Raw genomic sequence first — 20,939 nt, forward strand, 5'->3', positions numbered from 1 at the left:
TCTGAAACATAATTAAAATTAAACTGTAAGCACTTCTCTATTTGTGTCATGATCTTTAGAAGTCCAAATACCAAAACAGAAAAAGCTCAGTGAAAATAGCAATAGTTTGGACAGCATTTTAGCTTTCTCTGCTATAACATAACAGCGCCTCTGGCCACACCACATCGCTACATGAAGAGGTTACTGACATCATTAACCAGGATGTCTTTTTTTGTAGTCTTCAAACTTCATTTGCTGTGGGCTTTGCTAAGCTAACTCTGTAAAAGCCAATGTCTCCCTTTGCATTGAACTTGGAGCATATTACTTTCAGAGATGTTGTTTATGTCCACATAGACACATTATAGAACCACCCATTTAACAGCGGTTTGGTGCTTAAGTGTCAATTTTATCAATATGCATACATGAGCGAGACGAAATGCCACAGAATGTGTGAATAGCAGTACACGGTACATTTGATCAATTTAGATAATTTACCAGAATTTAACAGGTTTCCTGTGTAAAAGTGGTTATTTTGTTTATCCGTATGCACCATAGCCATATTTAAAAAAGAAAATGGAGACATTTATGATTAGTAGTACACACATACTGTACTACACACATATATATACATATATACAGATAGATAGATAGATAGATAGATAGATAGATAGATAGATAGATAGATAGATAGATAGATAGATAGATAGATAGATAGATAGATAGATAGATAGATAGATAGATAGATAGATAGATAGATAGATAGATAGATAGATAGACACACACAGGCAGACAGACTGACAGACGCACGCACACTCTTTTAAAAAAATGTTTTTCCTATTTCCCAGTAAGCATAGAAAATATATTCTGATGCATTTAAACAAAACAGATTTATTAAACAATTATATGCAATAAAATAAGAGTGTGGTCACCAAACATCTTTAGAAATAGAACGATAATACATTTAACTTCATATAAGGTGTTGCAAAAATAAAAACATACAAACTATAAAATTTCACCTAGATTTAATCATTTCTCTTCATTAAGATGTCACATTATATTTTCCCTAACATATTTATTCAGTTTACTACTGTTTTTGTTTGACCTGTAATCTTATTTTGTTAGATTAAATAGTTGCTGTTTTGATACTAACTACATACAATTATACATACTGTACATACTAATACAATCTAATGTATATACAGAAATGTTAGAGTATAGCATCCTATAGAAAGCACTAATTTGAAAGAGAGATCTGTAAGAGATGTACCCATTTATTCTGGGTACACACACACAGTTTTTTTTTTTTTAATCAATAATTGTATCACAAATGTTTTAGTTAATTTTCCAACAAGCACATCGGGGGTCCAGAGATCGCTGCAGCATATGGTTGTCATCATGTAGAAACACTTAGTTTGGCATGGAAATAAAAACAAGACATAAGAATAAAACATTTATTTATTTAACATTGATCAACAAGAGATTCAACATCACAAAAAAATGGTATCAATGCCAAGACCTTTGCAGAGGTCATAAATCACTGTCTTAAATCACCGCAGATGTGCTCAGTCACAAACGTGAACCCCCAGAACAAGGGCTCTCAGAAAAATGAAAACGGACTCATTAAACATCAGTGAAATCAGTGAAGGTCTCTGCAAAGAGTGTGTGGTAACTTTAAACCTTTTATCCACTTAAAGAGGGAAAGTGCTTGGCTTTAAGTGACACAAATTATTCTATGTACACAACACAATTGTAAGACTTGGCAATATTATATTAGAAGGAACAGCATTGGTTTGTTTTGCAGGTTTCTTTCTTCCTTTTTTTTGTTAAAACCTATAGACAGAATATCAAAAAAATAACTCTGAGTTCTTGAACAGCGTCTTGCATGTCATGCGCTTTATAAACATAAGGCACAGCATCAGTTTAATGAATTCAATGCGAACGATTTACTAAATCGCATATCGATTTCAATATCAGCTGCTATGTATATCTATGTATATGTATACGCAAAATAGTTTATTTATTTTACCAAAGCGATAATGGTCACTGCACTGTCATAACGTTACACTTAAATTTACTGCAATACATGCCTAATTGAACGCAACTTGATAATATTAAATAAAAAGACACTCAATGTATCTTATCTAAACGCTGAACAGCTCCAAACTACAAACTAAAATCATCAGACATGCAACTTTAAAAGAGGACGGTCACAACGAAGGATGAATATTTCCTCATGCATAACCATATTTACATTTCCAATCTAAAAAAAAAAAAACACAGCCTCTTTAACATGCACACTGCACAGCTTAGCTTATACTTGAACTCATTTTCGGTGCTAGCAACATCTGCGCTTTTGGATACAGCCTAGAAACCTCTTCGATGTGGACAAAGATGGAGGAAGCGACAAGCAGTGCCGTTGTGAAAGAGCCGCCGAGACCATGGATACCATGTATATAAAGAGAAGTGTGAGGATTTTTTTTTTCTTTGCTTTCTTTTCGGAGTTACAGTATCTCCACATAGTTTTCAGGGATGAGTCCTCGCTTTCCCTCCAGCACACCCTCCAGCCATCCGGGCTCCCTGGAGAGTGTCACTGCAGAGCAAAAAACCACGGACACACAGGTAAAAGTCTTACTGCAGCTCTTCTGTCACAATGTCAGACAAGCAAAAAAAAAATAATCCTCAGCTGATGGAAAGACATTTCTCATGTGGATGGTTAGCATGGTTGATGAATGCCAGTTACACCATGATGTGGCATGAGTTCAGAAATGTTATACATTAAAAAAAAAAAAAAAAAGCTATGAGGACTTGAAGAGATTGTTCAGCTGAAAATGAACATGCGGTGTTACTTTACTCATTCTCAGGACATCCAATATGTAGTCTAGGCTATACATTTAAATATAGTTTTGTCAGTAGGATATTAAAGATACATTTTTAGCTAAAGTCAGTGGTAACTTCATTTAAAACCATTTACATAATATTATATTTAAAGCAAATTAAAGGGGAATACAAAACTTAATAGATGTGGCTCCTGGTGATACATGAGGTCTCATGAAAGTTAAATGATCATTCTGTGTGAATAACATGAATAATATTTACTAAATTTTCTATAGAATGACAAAAATGGAAAATCATATTTTTCATGTCTTTCTGAAATCTTCTTTCTGGTTTTAAAAAATGCTTGACTTGTCACATATGATACATGGCTCATTCTAGATTGCATTTCAGGCACTTTATAATTGTTTTGCTAATTATTGGAATGACATAAAGAAAATATATAATTTACAGAAAACTTAATCCATTTTTAAATGTAAAATAAAGCTTAATTTAATTACTAACTGTTGCTTATTGTTAAGCTTTTTAAACCACTAACAGAGTTATCACTAACAGAGTTGACACTGACAGAGTTATCACTAACAGAGTTGACGCTAACCTGAAGATACTGCATGGCATGTCTAAAACAGAATTATATAGATTTTCATTATCTGGCTGCTTTTAAAAGTGAATGAGAAATTCACGGATATCACAATAACAGAGTTGACACGAAATTAATCTAATATTAGGGGTCAGGAAAGGTCTGTGAACCGGGACATGAACTCAGGAAAACTTCTATTTTGCCCCCTAATTCACATGCACTTTAAACAAAATTAAGCCGGTACAACAACAACAACAACAACAACATAAATCTTATTCCTTTCGCCTTTTTTTGTTGACTCAACTTTTGAAAACATCAGATGCACTGACCTAAAATGATTTGTCGGTAATACAAAAAACATTTAGATGGGCTAACATAAGATCATTAGTTCTATGGAGAGGTGAAATTAATTGAAAACAGGAAGGCATGCTTCACATGTGAGGCTTTACAAAGCATTTTTCCCTGTTTGTCATCTTTGTCTTGTTTACCGATTTTGTTGTTTTACCTCCTGTCCTGTTTTCTGTCTAATAAAGGTTTTCTTAACATTTGTCTCTGTTTTAGTTTTTTTTTTTTTTTTTAATTGAACTATGTTTGTTTGTTTGTTCTGAGAATGTATTATTTCTTACTACTAATTTCCAAAAGAGTTTTTCGTTCACTCAACTTCAGACATTTTAGGTGTAGTTGTTAGATCGTCAAGACATGACACTCCGATGTTCATGGCAACCCGAGTTCGATTCCTGCCTCGAGGTCCTATGCCAATCCTTCCTCTCTCTCCTCTCCCCACACTTTCCTGTCTATACTCTCTACTGTCCTATCAATTAACGATGAAAAAAAAAATGTTGAGCACACAAGAAAAAGCAAACGGAAATAAGGATTGTTTTTTTTTTTTACTAAAACTAATAATCTTATGTTCACCCAACTAAATGATTTTTGTATTACTGACAAATAATTTTAGGACAGTGCAGCTGACCTTGAAAATGGGGTTATCATCCCATTACATTTTTTGCCACATCACAGGACTGTATACTGGAAGCCATTATCCTGGCTCACTTCAAGTAACCGCAGCTGTCAAACATGTCTGAGATTTGATTGGGTAACTTGTAGATCTGTGCTGGCCTGAGTTACAAACTTTTAGGATTTAAGCTGATTTGGTGAACTGATTCATCCAAATCTATAAAAAAAACAACAGGTTTAAAAGAAGGATTCAGTTGTAAATCATTTTGCAGTGGCTGTGAATTATAGCTACTAGAGCTGCACAATATTGGAAAAAAATGTACATTGCACTTTTTTTGCAATTTTTTCCCATAAGAAAATGAATGAATAATTTTAGATTTGTGATGATTTGGTTGGGAAGTGCATAAAATATAATAAACAATCTACAAGCAAAGTTAAATCAAGCAAATATTCAAATGAAGGAGTCAGAATACGATATATTGTGCAGCCTTAATAGCTACTCTTATAACATTGTAAATAATTAGACCTCAATGCAATGTCAGGAACCACATCATCTACTACTGAAGTTGTTAAACTACTGAAGCACATGGGAATCATGTTATGGTTTAGGTCTTAATTGAGAAATGAATAATTGTGATTGTTAATCGTCACTGCATACTGAGGAGACTGACTATTGTATTAAATGCAAGCCAAGTGGCAAAAAAAAATGCTCAACCATCATGTAAAGGCCTGCATGAACTGACAGCAGGGTGCTCGCTCAAGTAGTTAAGATCATTTGTGAAATGATAGAGGACAACATAGCATTTCAATAAATGCATAGAACACCCTGAAGAATGATGGTAGGTGAACAACTTGAAGATGAGAAAAAAATGTGGTCAAAATAACAAAAGGAACATGCAGATATACATAACCATAATTTCACATATATAAAAATTACATTTAAATTAATAAATTACTCAAAATGACAGAAAAAAACTACAACTCTTATTTGTGATCATATTATATATAATAATATACATGTACTTATATATGTGCCCATACTTTAGATTTCAGCAAATTGCTGTCATATGTGCCCATATCTGCCCATAGATGGATCTCAGCAAATTGAATTTGTTTTTAAATATACTTTTTTTGTGTGTTGAACATCAAGACATTTTTTTCTGGTTAAGTTTTTTAAAAATCCTCTTATTTAGTGATAGTTGATGGTTAGCAGATTAAATGTTATATTATTTTAGTGGTATATTGTTTTTAATAAATCACTATTTCTATTGCTAGAATAAAAGCAGTTTTAAATTTTTTATGAACCATTTTAAGGTCAAAATTATTAGCCCATTTAAGCTATTTTTTTATTGACTGTCTCCAGAACAAACCATCTTCATACAATAACTTGCCTAATTACCCTAACCTGCCTAGTTAACCTAAACAACTAATTAAGCCTTTAAATGTCACTTTAAGCTGTATAGAGCGTCTTGAAAGATATGTAGTCAAATATTATTTACCGTCATCATGGCAAAGATAAAATAAATCAGTTATTAGAAATGAGTTATTAAAACTATTATGTTTAGAAATGTGTTGAAAAAATCTTACAATCATACATACATACATACATACATACATATATACATACAAATACATATATACATACAAATACATATATACATACGTTCATACAATATATATATATTGTATTCATATATATATATATATATATTTTTTTTTTAATCCAAAATAACCAACATTACTAGCTAGCTATGTTTCCATCCACCTATTTTTATGTGAATTTTGGATCTGCAAAAGCTACGATAGAAACACTTTTACTAAACAAATTCCAATATGTGCATAAACTACGATGGAAACACTTTTGCCGAACAAATTCCAACATGTGCATTAAAAAAATCATGTGATTTTGCTATAAGAGATCATGCGATGATGAAATTGTCTGTGAATGGACAAACCAGCAGGCTGAGCATATAGTAAAACATATGAAATGTTGTTTTGGTCATTCTAAAATGCCTTAACCATTTCAGTATTAGTGTTGTTATATAATGACCTCCATTACTGTCAAGAGCCTCTGAGCTCCGCGCCTGACACCTTTAAACGCCACGATACGTTCATTGTGTGTCAGCATTTGTTTTTTGAGGCCCAAGCAATTTATTAAATAAGAAAAAGATTCATGCAGCTTCTACTACCGCAGCAAATTTCATTTCTTCTTTTGATATTTGGCACCAGTTAATCAGGAAGTGACGATTTTGTTCTCTTTGACTTATTGGATGGAAATGTTGTTTTATTTGCATGTCTTTTATGCAATATCCCAGTTTTGCGCATACAATTAATTAGCATCTTTGGATGGAAACATAGTTACTGTTAGTATTTGAGGTGATGGCACTAATAAAACTAAATACATAAATATGCACCACGGTGTTCCAATGATTTTGCTCGCACATCAAATTTAGCAAGACTTTTAAAGGCTCTGGATGCAGTTTTTGAGATAATGTCTTCTAAAAACAAGAGCACTGATAGTGGTTAAGGCCCTCATTTCCTTGTGTCATTCTAGCGCTGTCTTGTTCCTTGTGAATTGATTTTAGGGGATGTTACACCCCCCGCCCCACTTCCCTCCCTTCTATGCTGATATAAGATCAGATTTTTTTTTTTTTGTGCAAGTACGGCCCGCCAAATCCAATATGTCTGCGGATTCGGGTGAGTGCCTGTGGCAGTGATAACGTTAACACTTACCGTCATGGAAGATTGCGCCAACCTGGAAAGAGAGTTCGGAATCGTGTTCAGCCTCACAGGGGTACACAGCCTTTGCTTTCATGAGGGTGACACTGAAAAATGGAGGCAATCAGTTAGTGGGCTTCTTGCTACTCAGGAGTGTGCGGATTAAAACACGACTTTCCATCTAGCTGTAAAGTGGACTCAGCCAAAGTTATCAATGAAAGCAGTCTTTGTGATTAACGCCTGCCCGTAAAACCTGCCGAGTTTTAAAGTAGAGAAGAAAGATAGCCATCAAATAGTAGATATGATTCAGAAAAACAGAGAAATTATCAAGCAAGCTTTGGCAGCATCCAGGTATATTGCTCCATTTATACCTCAAAGTTTGCTCAGGAGTGAATTGGAAGTATGGGTGCACGAACGGACAAAATTTGATTGCAATAATTATTCCCAAAAAAATTTGAAGAGTGGTGGCATAAGGTATTATGTGGCACTGTGGAGCTTGCAGTGGAAAAATGTTTATGTTTATTTGGCTTTCTGTTGGCGCCAAATACTAATATTTTTATATGCACTTGCATAATTTAGTTACAAAGGGATTTTGACAATATTTTTATTCATCTTTGCCTTAAAAGATCTCACATATTTTAAAGTTAAGATTTGTAGGGTCCACTGTCCAAACTCAAAACTCCTTTGGACATGCTAGTCAAATTTGTGGGCATCAAATACATGTGTGCTCATTTTCTTTGGAGACAGTCTTAAAACTAAGTTTCACCTCATTGTGTTGAAATGTTTTTCCCCTAAAACATTGTAGTGTATATTTTGGGTCATCTGCCTTACTATGCACATAATTTTAATGAAATCCCAATCTTAATTTCTAGGGATTAACATAGAGCTGCCCACCCCTTTGCAGCTACAACAGATTCAATTGTTCTGGGAAGGCATTTCACAAGGAACAGTGTGTTGTAGTAAGTTGACCATTTTTCTAGAAGTGTATCTGTGAACAGGCACAGGGTTTCGGCAGGTTTCACCCAGCAGAAAAAAAAAATTCTTAGTCATTTCTTAGCCACATATTTTAAATAATGTTTCAAAATTATTCTTATTTGAACTGTACATACCCACTGCACATGGACATTTGATTATTTAATAGCATATTGTACATAAATTCTTTTATTGTAAATCTCTGTTCATAGCTAATACACCTGTATATAATGTTCATAGTACATCCATCTGTAAATATTACCATAAATTTTCTATAACTGCACTTTATAACTTATACCTATATCCTGCACTTGCTGCTTTTAGACACATTGCACTGCTGGTTAGACCGAAACTGCATTTCGATGCCTTGTACTTGTACATGTGTAATGACCATAAAGTTGAATCTAATCTAATCTAATCTAATCTAAAATTAGCCTCTCTTAGTTGTTTACATACTTTTTTTCAACATAAAAAAACCTCTTTAAGAACTAAATGTATACCCAACAGACTGTTATCATACAAGTTATGAATAGTTTTGTTTTATTGAGATGTTTTATTGAGATATTGAGTTTTATTGAGATGTGTTGTTGTTGATTGGATGCACGTTTGGACTGATTGACTTTACATAAAGGAAAATTAAGGCCTGTTTACAATGATTTAACACCATCAAGACAATATTTCTATGAATTTAAGACTTTAAGGCCTTAAAATTTGTTTTAGAAAATTAAGACATTTCAAGACTTTAAGACCCCGCGGATACCCTGAGGCACTGATGTTAGACAAGAAGGCCTCAGTCTCTGCGCTAATACATCTAAAAGGTGTTTTATTGGGTTAAGATCATAACTCTGTGCAGGCCACTCAAGTTCCTCTACACCAAACTCGCTCATCTATGACTTTATGAACTTGTTTACCTTTTGCATTGGTGCACAGTCATGTTGAAACAGAAAGTGTGTGACAGTCATCATTAGATTTTTATTCCTATTATTATATGGGCGGTGTGGGATTGGATCACAACTGTCAGCTGATACAAAGTTATTTAGAGCGCCTTGGATGGTGGTTCGGTCTCTCATTCATTGTCAATCAGTCAGAGCATGCAGGTGATTCCGGGTCAAGAGGTCATGCTGTTGTGCGTCTGCAGAGAGCGTGGTTGCTTGTTTCAAGCCTGATTGCTGTAAAAATTTGTGGTTTTGTGCTGGTTGGTCTGAGGGAGTGGCAGTGTTCCTTGGAGTTAGGTGCGGTATCGAAAGTGTGAGTGTACGAGTACGTTTTCAATGTGGACGTAGAAGTGGAAACATTTATGAATGGGAGTGGGGTTTTTTTGGCTGAGGTTTTGTTTATTTTATAATGCGTGCTGAACGTATAATGCATTCGGTTTTGATTTGAGTGAGATGCGTATTTTATTTTTATTTTGGCACTTGAGTTGCCTATTGGTTTTGAGTTTTTCCTTTTTGTTTGAATGTTTGATCACTGCTCTGATTGGGATTTGTTTGATGCAGTTTTCTGTGCCTAGTAGTATCAACGGGTAATCGGGTAAGCAAATGCTTTCTTTTTCTTCTTTAAACTAAGTGATGTTATGAGTTTTGTTTGATATATTGTTGGTATGCTAATTTGGTAATGTATATGTTCAAAAGATCACTTGAGAACATGGTAGAGGAAACATTTTGAAGTGCATTGAGTACACAATTGTTTCAGCGTGCACAAATGGACAATCTACTTTAACGTATACAACCAGAGACATTTAAAAGTGCATTGATAACATGATTGTTTCAGCGTGCACAAATGGAACATCTACTTTAACGCTTATGATCTGAAGAGACCTTACCAAGTGCATTGATTACACGATTGATTCAGCGAGAACAAATGGAAAATCTACCATGCAAAAATTTATACAAAAAAGTAATACAAGTTCGTTAATGTGTGATGATTTTGGTCTTGAATTATTGCTATTATTATTATTTTTTTTTTACTATTGTTATTATTATTATTAGTTTGTGGGTAAATTTGATTAACATTGATTTTTGTATATTTTGAAATGAATTACTTGATTTACATTTTGATGGAAGTTTAATTTATCACCCGTTGATTATATTGTAAAAGGAATTAATAGGTATTGTGTCTGGGCCTGAAATTTTAAGTTTGTTTGGTTTATGAGAAGCTGAACTAAAATGTGTTGAAGTTAAAGCTGGTTTGCTTTTTGTTTTTCCTCCTTTATTATTATAATGATTTGCTTGATTGAACATTTCATTTTGGTTTATTTGATTAAATCATGCATTTGTTGGAACTTCATTTATTTTTTTAATTTAATTGAATTATTTGAGAAACTGTAGTGGGATTTTCTACCGCTGGCGCCCAACCCATTTTATTAGCCAAATACCACTACAAGTGGTCATTCCCAACTTTTACCACAAAGCTGGGAGCATGAAGTTGTCCCAAATACATTGGTATGCTGAAGCATTAAGAGTTAATTTCACTGCCTAGCCTAACTCATGAAAAACACCACATTCCTCCTCCACCAGACTTTTACACTTGGCAAAATGCAATCAGTCAAGTACTGTTTGCATCACACTTGGTGATGTAAGGTTGGATGCAGCTGCTCGGCCAGGAAAACGCATTCCTTGAAGCTCTGTACACACTGTTTTCTGTGATCTCACTGTGGCCCCCTTTACACTAATACGCTTTTGTTTTAAAACACATAAGTTTAGCTACGGTTGCATCTTCCGTCCACACAACCCCGGAGTTTTCGAGACCTGAAAACAGAGCATTTTGGAAACGGTGATGAGTTTTCATTTTAAAACAATGCCGCTCCGTGTCAGTGTGAAAGTATAACGTAATATAAGTTTATACATTATAAGAAATAAAGCCAAGCAATCAGTCAAATGTGCAGAATCAGTGTTCATAGTTACATAAACTAATATATTAACTTCTCTTTGCGCTCAGCCAAAATACGTTAACTGAGAACAATAGATTCAAAAGACAAAAGTCGGGGAATATGTCGTTAAATATAGACAACAAGATGAATTAAACATCAGGTTTAACAACTATAGTGAGATGCGATCCAGCAGAAGATCCTTGATGAACTGTTCGACGTGCACAGCTCGCACCTGGGATTCTGTGCTCAAAGCACCCGCTGACTGCCTAGAGTTCAGACATGCGCATACGCTGTAGCGCATGCCAGAGTGTGTATGTGGTCACGTGATGTGCGTTTTCAGTGGTGAAGTGTGGACAGCGAGCTGTACAGAAACGCTAAATGAACGCCAGAGTGGACGTGGAACGTTTTTATTCTAAAACGCCATTTTAAAACTAAAAGGTATTAGTGTAAACGGGGCCTCTGTGATTTTACATGGCTTACCACTTAAATTGCCAAATGCTTCCACTTAGTTCCAATACAAATCTAACAGCTGACCATGGAATATTTAGTAGTGAGGTAATTTCACGAATGGACTTAACCAATCACAGTACCATGCTTGAATTCAAGCTCCTGAAAGTGACCCATTCTTTCACAAATGTTGTTAGAAGCAGTCTGCATGCCCATGTGTTTTATTTAACAACTGTGACTATGGAAATGACTGGAACCCATGAAATTCAATAAATGGAAAGGTGTCCCAAAGGTTTAGGTGATATAGTGTACATATAAGAACTGATGTGCAGTTACTGGATACAGCAACACTGAGCTCCAGACTCTCTTCACTTGTACTTAACACCATTTGACACCTGAATGTTTTGTTGAAATCTGCTGAATGTTTTAACTCCCTCAAAACAATGTGTCCCAAAGTTAATAGAGAATTCAGACCAGCACTCGAAATCCAGAAAGTTACTGCAGCAGCTCTAAAGGCAACGTGCCCTTTAAAACTGCAACATAAGAAAGACTTGACTTCTGAAGGTCAGTCGTTTTCTGCCAACAGCTTTTTAACAGATTAAAAGACTTTAAATAGAATGAGTCTGATCACCTGCCACTGGGCATCACTCATTTTATAGGATGGAAAGTTAATGCATCTTTGTGTCTGGATCGGAACCATAGATCATTGCAATGGCCCCTGCTTGGAAAGTGAGGAGGAAAAAAATCCTGTTTGTGCCCGTGAGTGTGTGCGTGTACAGGTGTAGAATCGGAAATAGAGCTGAGAAAGCAGAGATGACAGAGAGAGGGAGAGAGAGAGAGAGAGAGCGCGCAGAGTTGTGGCGGCATGTAGGAGGTAAGGAAAAGTTGGTAAGTGTGCGAGTCGGAGGCTAAACAATGACAGATGAAGACTTTGCGAGAGAGTGAATGCATGTGTGATTGAGTTAATAGCCTGAGGCTGAGAGCTTAAGTGAGACTTGGAGTGTGAGTGAAAGAATCAATGAGACAGTGAGAGAGAGTGCGTGTGAGGAAAGGTTGAGCCAAAACCAGCCAACCTGACGCTTAAAGCAGCAGATTGGAACAAATTAATTACATTCTATGAGAAAGGAGGTGTAGATGAGAATATAATGCAGGGGAAAGACTTTACACCGCACCTTTCCTCGGGTTTATTCTTCTCAGTTCTGACTGATCCATGTTTCACCGGTGTAAGTGAAGCAGGGGAGGCAGAATTCATCCATGACGCTGTTGCAGTGCATATCCTGTTCAACAAAAAAAGAGATACATAAATTCATGAAGTGTAGAAAATGGCTAGTCTAGAAATGCTGTCAGTAAGAGGGAAAAAATTCAACTCAGATAGTGACCCATGCTTGGACTTATACAATTTTGCTACATTTTACAATTGATTTTAGGATATTAGAAAAGGTAAAACATTTTAATGCAAATAAAAAGACATGAGAGACATACAGTATAGATGACAAAAAAACAAACAAACAAACAAACACACACTCTGAAGCATTGCACACATACAACCACATCATTATTCCTCTTAGAGAGGCTGTGGTACTCAGACAGATGTGAAGATTATGAGGAAAACCACCCATTGTCTGAAGAACAATTCAAGAATCTCAAAGCATGTGCAGAACAGCTCGCTGGGGTATTCACAGACATTTTCAACCTGTCGCTTAACCTAGCAACTGTGCCAACAAGCTTTAAAACCACCTCTATTGTGCCAGTGCCGAAACACTCCAGCCCAACATGCCTGAATGACTACCGCCCTGTAGCACTCACACCCATCATCATGAAGTGCTTCGAGCGGTTGGTCCTGGCACATCTGAAAGACTCTCTGCCATCCACAATGGACCCACATCAGTTTGCCTACCGTGGCAACAGGAGCACAGAAGATGCCGTCTCCATAGCACTGCACTCTGTCCTCACACACCTGGACAATAAAAACACTTATGCACGAATGCTGTTTGTTGACTTCAGCTCAGCATTCAACACTGTCATACCCTCTAAGCTACTGATCAAACTCAGAGACCTGGATATCAACGCGTCTCTCTGCAACTGGGTTATGGACTTTCTGACTAACAGACCTCAGAATGTTAGATCAGGCCACATCTGCTCCACCACCGTCACACTCAACACTGGTGTACCACAGGGCTGCGTGCTGAGCCCCTTCCTCTACTCCCTTTTTACCATAGACTGTAGGCCTGTGAACAGATCCAACACCATCATCAAATTTGCAGATGACACCACAGTTATTGGTCTAATCAGCAATAATGATGAGACTGCCTACAGAGAGGAGATACAGCATCTAGCCACTTGGTGCACTGACAATAATCTGCTCCTTAACACCAGCAAGACCAAGGAGCTCATTGTGGACTTCAGGAAGGGACGAACAGGCTCGCATGATCCCATCCACATTAACGGGATGGCCGTGGAGCCTGTCTCATCCTTCAAGTTCCTGGGTACCCACATCTCTAAGGACCTTTCCTGGACCACCAACACCTCCAGCCTGGTCAAGAAGGCTCACCAGCGCCTATTCTTCTTGAGACAACTTAAGAAGAACCAGCTTTCATCAGCCGTCTTGGTGAACTTCTACCGATGCACAATAGAAAGCATCCTGACCAACTGCGTCACAGTCTGGTATGGAAGCTGCTCTGTTGCTGAGCGTAAGGCACTGCAGCGGGTGGTGAAAACTGCCCAACGCATCACAGGGACTACACTGCCAGCCATAGAGGACATCCAGAAGAAACACTGTCTGCGCCGAGCACGCAGTATTCTTAAGGACACCTCTCACCCTGCTCACAGACTGTTTTCTCTCCTGCCTTCCGGCAGGCGCTTCAGGCTCCCCCGGACAAAAACCAGCAGACTGAGGAACAGCTTTTTCCCCAGAGCTGTCTTCCTTTTGAACTCTGCCCCTCACTGACTCTTTTGCCCCTCCAATACACCCCCCACACTCCTCTAACTTATACTCCTCACAATCACTGCACTATTTAACATTTGCACATTTAAAGTTTGCACATATTCATTGCACTGATTCATTTATCTGAACTGGACATACCCACTGCACATGGACATTTGTAATTATGTTTATCTATCTGCACACTTCTGCTATTAATAGCATCCTGTACATATATTCATTTATTGTAAATCTGTTCATAGCTAATACAACCTGTATATAATGTTGATAGTACATCCATCTGTAAATATTACCATAGTTTTTCTATAACTGCACTTTATAACTTATACCTATATCCTGCACTTGCTGCTATTGCACTGCTGGTTAGACCTAAACTGCATTTCGTTGCCTTGTACTTGTACATGTGTAATGACAATAAAGTTGAATCTAATCTAATCTAATCTAATCTAAAGGATTTAGAAACTGCAAATAACGCAAATGCGCAATTCAGATCAGCAACAGCCAAAAGCAGAATCAAGCAAGCATGAAATAATGATGTTGTCAAAAAAGCTTTAGTGTTTACCTTTAACTAAATACGGTTTAAATAAACATACTTATTCAAATGACTAAAAACAATAATATTATGTATTAATCAGGACATGAAAACATTGTATCATATTAGGTAAAAGTATGAATTTAATTTGTACAGTTAGTTGTGAAACCACATTTAATTTTCTAAACAAGGTCTAGTTGTAGTCAAAAATGTATGAGAATTGGTTTTTAATAGGACAGTCATTTTATTTTTTATTACTCTTTAGAATTGGGCGTTGATGGCCAATAAATATAAATATGATTTTTTATAATTCTTTAGATTTGGAGGTTGACAGCCGATATACAGGCCGATGAATATAAATGACTTTTTTTATATATATAACTCTTTAGATTTGGAGGTTGACAGCCGATATACAGGCCGATGAATATAAATGACTTTTTTTATATATATAACTCTTTAGATTTGGAGGTTGACAGCCGATATACAGGCCGATGAATATAAATGACTTTTTTTATATATATAACTCTTTAGATTTGGAGGTTGACAGCCGATATACAGGCCGATGAATATAAATGACTTTTTTTATATATATAACTCTTTAGATTTGGAGGTTGATAGCCGATATATAGGCCGATAAATATAAATGACTTTTTTTTTTGTTATATATAACTCTTTAGATTTGGAGGTTGATAGCCGATATATATGCTGAAAAATAGAAATATGATTTTTTTAAACTCTTTAGATTTGGATTTTTGTTTAAAAAAAAAAAAAAACATACAGTGAACAGCTTTTTTTTATTGTTATAAAAATATATATCATTCAAAAAATATATTGAAAGTTTGAACTGATCTCTGAACTTCATTAATTAACAATACATTTGTATGGCCAACTTTCTTACCAGAAAGGCCAACTTGAAATGTCACAGGACTGTCTGGCTACTTCCGCTGTAGATGTTAGAGTGGGATGTTTTGTTTTTTTAATGAAGAGAAAGATTTCAGTTTTCTCACACATAAGCCAGTTTCTCTTGCAAGTCTGGTGTCCTCTTTTTTTTCACAACCAAAAACTCCCACACCACTGACATCTTATCTTCTCTCTAGTATAGCACCATTAGCTCTTGTAAGGCGCTCATCAGTTTTATGTGATGTCACATAGGTGATGATAAAAACCCTGCTGGCCAGCAGCAAGCAGCAAAAAGCACCAAGCACCAAAAAGTCTTTCAACCAGCAGAAATAATACATTTAACCGAAATCAACCTTATTTGTTATCGGATGAATAGTAATCATATTAACAATTAATGATGATGGTAAAAATTTATCAGGTGATATCAATATAGCTGCCAATATATTTCATGAATCTCTAGTTAACGTGTTAATACATGTGATTAATCAGAAAGGTTAAACACGTTAATATAACAATTAATAATAATAAGTTTAAAGCAAATTAACTACATACCAAGGTTTGAACCCAGCATCTTGCAAGCACAAATCAAGTACTTTGCACACACCTGGCAACCCAGTCTGCCTCAGTGTTGCGTGTCACTGTCACAAAGACCATTTCCTTTCATACATTTCATAATTTCTTAAAAATACTGTAAAAATCTTGTCTCGTTCTTGTGAACCCAATCTTGTGTCTTGTCTCATAGAGAAAGCATCTCATCACACCCCTAATAACATGATAATACATGATGTATCAAAACATGATGTGTGCTTGTCAAAGGACTGAATTAGTGCAGCAGAGCAAGCCTGTCAAAAAAAATAAAAAATTCAACTAAAAAGTGAACTCATTCCATCACTATATGGATATTCACAGACAGCAGACCCATCAACTTTCCATACAGTCACTATTGAGAAACTATTGATAGAAAAACTAAAAAACTAAACAAACAAACAAACAAACAAACAAACAAACAACAAAAATAAATAAATAAAGTGGGTCAGTTTGCAAAAGGTTTCCATGGCACTTACTAGAGACCACTGGACATCAGTAAGTAACCAAAACTACCTTAGTGTAAAAGTAAAGCTAACTGATGGTTAGTTAAAAATTTTAAATGATCAAAAATAATACGATAAAACTAGAGGATCTGTTTTCTTACACTAGATTGTCATTTCTTCATTTCAACACTGCATATTAAATTTGCAATTAATATAGATTAATTTGAGACCATGATTATGATTAAAGGTGCAGTCTGTAAGTTTGACGCCCAGTGGTTGAACTAGGTATTGCACTCCTAGATCAAAACAAACGTAAGCGCAGGTTGCTAGATCAAGGACAGGAGCAAGTGATTTAAACAGTGTTCTAAATAAAAGCAACAGCACACAATACATATTGAATATTCTCCATTTTAAAATGAGTTTTTGTCCTAACCAAGGCCTCGAATTGATATATTAGAAACGTCTTCTATTTCTCACAGGTGAACAACAGAAAAATATGACAATGATCACCTCAGGTAAACCTCATGTGCTTCATTCAGTGTTAAATGCTAACAATGTGAGTTTGAACGCTATTTTACATGGCATTTATTGTCATATACTGAAAGTAGCAGCAGCAGATAGTTCACATCAGATCTTGAAAATAAGATAAACCGCTTGAAATTTAACTTTAGAACTAAACACACATGACTCAGCATGTACATTTAATAATGTTAAAGAGGTTTAATATGTATTAAACAGATTACAAACCTTACCATTTCGTGAGTGAGTGCATATTCTGTGCTTCTGAATGGCTGCATTTAAATTTCTGTCGTGTTTTGTCTGATGCAAACAGCCAAATTGCTTATCACTGCAAATCTCGTCATGAAGCGCGTTGTTAAGACACTGGATTACAATGTAACCTGTTCACCTAATGCTTATATTCATAATATTTATATTATTTGCTAATTAATAACCTCATATGGAACTGCGTCTCATATTGGAGTCTGCTACTGTCCACTGGAGGTCGCATTTCAGTCACAGATACATGCTTTTAGAGTCTTCCTGAATGAATGAATGAATGAATGAATGAATGCATGAATGAATGAATGAAATACATGGTTTTCCACAAAGGCAACCCGGCGTGCTGAAATATAATTGGCTAAACTGACATTGGGCAGGTTAAAATTACCAAAAAAAAACGACCATTGCTTTTGAAACAAACAAGAATGTTCACTTAGCATGTTTCTTAAATATCTACAAATATATTATGGTATTTTTATGCTTCAGAAGAACCAAAAACTTACATACAACATTAATTAAAACATTTTAATCGATAGACAAAATTTAACACAACTAGCATTCCTGAAAACTGCTAAATTGTGCCATTAAATGTAGAAATGATTAGATCAAGCACCAATACCAATTCGGCACAACATCTTAAATGTAATTTTGAGGATATTAGTAGTCAAGGTTCATCACAGTGAGCCTCTACAATGGTACAAACACCTGCAATCTTAATAGGCAGAAACTACCAATAACTCCTTACAGCCATTTCACTTCTTTATTTGTAATCAGATACTTTTAATCCTCTAAACTATAGGAAAGTTTTCCATCAAATATGCATTCAAACAATCAGTCCAAAACTGTGCTAATGTAAAGAGAGCCAGGCTGGTTACATCAGAGATGGCAGAGATAACGGTGACCTGCAGCCAGTTTCTGGTTTTACTGTAATTCCAGTGTCTGTTTCACTCTAAAACGAGCTGAAGAGTTGCTGTTTCTGAAGAGCAAGAGCATTGGGCTGTGTGGAATACAGTTTGTGATTAGTGAAGCACAAACAAACCATGCTTCAGACACACTGATCAATAGGTAGGTACTGTTTTCATATACATTAAACATAATGCTTTATCTGTTGTGTGTGTATACAGTAGATGCTATTATGTAAGTATGTGCAGGCCAACACAGCTTTAAGGTATTTTTCCTTGAATTTCTATGCAGTTCTGTAACAGAGATCTTAATCAACTTTCTTAAAACGTCAGACAAAACTATGCAAAATACAATATTCAGGTTTTGTGGTGATAAACTGTGCTAAGTCTAAACTATATATGCACCATTTTAATATTTTTGAAGGTGTAAAATGCATTAGAAACAATAATAATTTGGTATGTCCTTACCATTGAAAACATCTGCTTTCTGTTTAAATAGATTTTTAAAGTTTCGTTTATTCCTGTAATAGCAAAGTAAAAATTTCAGTAGCCATTACTGCAGTGTCCGTGTTAGAATTTCATTGTGAAGAAAAGTTTTTGTAATATACTATTGTACTTTGTAGAAACATACTAAACTAAATATAAATATACAACTATATATAAATAGCATTATACAACAGTTCTGTCTGGTTCTCAAATCTTATTGGTTGATAGCCGTGTTATATTCTGCAATATCAGACCTAGCACAGCCTCTTCACTCTTGTGTATTACTTCGCCCACACGAGTGGCAAGCAGAGGACTGCAGTTTGACAAATACTGCAGCTGTTAGACAACATAATGTACTTTTGAGGCTTTTTTAGACAAGAATGTAGTAGTTTAGATTGCAACTATGCAGTTTATTTATAAGGAGAGTGCTTGTATTAAATATTTATCATACAGCGCGTGGGCATCCTTGAGCAGAGCAAAGACGGTTGATGTTGTCAATCCACAAGATAGTGACAGAGACCGCATAAGCCCTTAGAAGAGAAAAAAATCTGCGTAAAACTACAAACTACAGCTGATTAAAAATGTATAAAATTGGTGAGTTATATTCAAAGTCGGTCACTCTCTTTTGTATGTTGTAGTGCTGTATTTATACCATTTACCTGTAGTGTATTGAGTGTAAGATGGGACTCACAAATCAGGAATGTATGTATTTTGTGTAGGCCACTCTTTGTATAACCCGAGTTACTTTTTGGTTGGCCATCTGTAAATTATTGTGTATTTATTGTCATCGCAACAGATAAATACTGGGAAATGTCTCTAGACTGATGGCACTTCATGCCGTTCAGCCTTATAATCTTAAAATGTCAGCAAAATCACCTGTCGTCATCACTTTAGATATTACGCTAGAGAATCATTCAAATACTCTCTAAAAGTATCATCTCTGAAGTGACATTGGTGAAGTGGCTGCAGATGTAAATGAATGGTGGAAGAAAGTAGTTCCTCATACAAAAGGATTTTTGAGACTCTCCATGTTTGATATTCTTTTTTATATACACGATTATGCCGTCAAATTGTTGTATAAATGCAATATCACACTCGTAGCAGTGCCATTTCATGCAGTTCAGCCTTATAATTAGGCCCACACGGAATCTGCACGCGCAGAATTCCGCATACTTTCTGCAGATTTCTGCAGATTTTTAGCCCATCATTAATTCTGTTTATCTACTTGAGTAAATGTGTGTAAATCTATATTTAATACGTTTTTTAATTAATTTCACTAATATTATTGACTAATATGAAAATGTTCATCTGATTTATATACAATATAGTTTGTAAAGTAATATTGTTCTGTCTTTTAGTAGATATATTATATGAGAGACTTGCTTTGTTTACCAAATGAAGTGAGTCTAATTGGATTTGCAATCTAAACTTTAAATAAAAGTAAAAAAGGTATTACTTGTTATTTCATATATTAGGGTTTTAGTTATGATACTCCCAAAATAATTCCGCAGAAATCCGCAGATTTTTACCAAAAAACATCCGCAGATTCCATCTGGCCCAGCTTATAATATTAAAATGTCAGCAAATGCACCTGTTTTGTAATCGTTTTCGACATTACGCTAGAGAATCATTCAAATACTAAAGTTAGTTCTAAAGTGATGTTTGGAAATTAGCAACAATTTTTACACAATTATGCCATCAAACTATTGTATGAACAATATTACACTCGTAGCAGTGCGGTATGGCTGTATATCGTCACTGGTGGGGCACTAAGGCACTCGTTATAGTTATAGCTATTGAAATAATGAGCTGAACACCTTATTTTTTAATAAATGAGTGTCTGTATACACCTAAATATATAAAAAAATCATTCTTTAAGTGTGTTTATATACACACATAAGCGCTTAAAAAAAACGTAATTACCTATATTATACATTATGGCCTTAAATACCCATTAGAGCTTTACTAAAATCCAGAATACACCAGCACAGCTAGCAGTTAAAACAAAGCCATACT

At 35.4% G+C, this 20,939-nt stretch overlaps 1 protein-coding gene across 1 annotated transcript in view; it reads right to left on the reverse strand.

Moving 5' to 3' along the window:
- Window positions 1-1,416: 1,416 nt before the first annotated feature.
- The window catches only part of arhgap10 (Rho GTPase activating protein 10), a 127,745-nt gene continuing 108,222 nt past the window's right edge, over window positions 1,417-20,939 (reverse strand). The window contains exons 21-23 of the mRNA XM_056457718.1: window positions 12,524-12,628; window positions 7,079-7,170; window positions 1,417-2,569 (exon numbers count right to left, since the gene is read on the reverse strand). Coding sequence (XP_056313693.1) covers window positions 2,481-2,569; window positions 7,079-7,170; window positions 12,524-12,628 — 286 coding nt within the window. The 3' untranslated portion in view covers window positions 1,417-2,480. The remainder of the gene's footprint in view (window positions 2,570-7,078; window positions 7,171-12,523; window positions 12,629-20,939) is intronic.

Source organism: Danio aesculapii, chromosome 1 (assembly GCF_903798145.1).
Source record: "Danio aesculapii chromosome 1, fDanAes4.1, whole genome shotgun sequence".
NCBI lineage: Eukaryota > Metazoa > Chordata > Actinopteri > Cypriniformes > Danionidae > Danio > Danio aesculapii.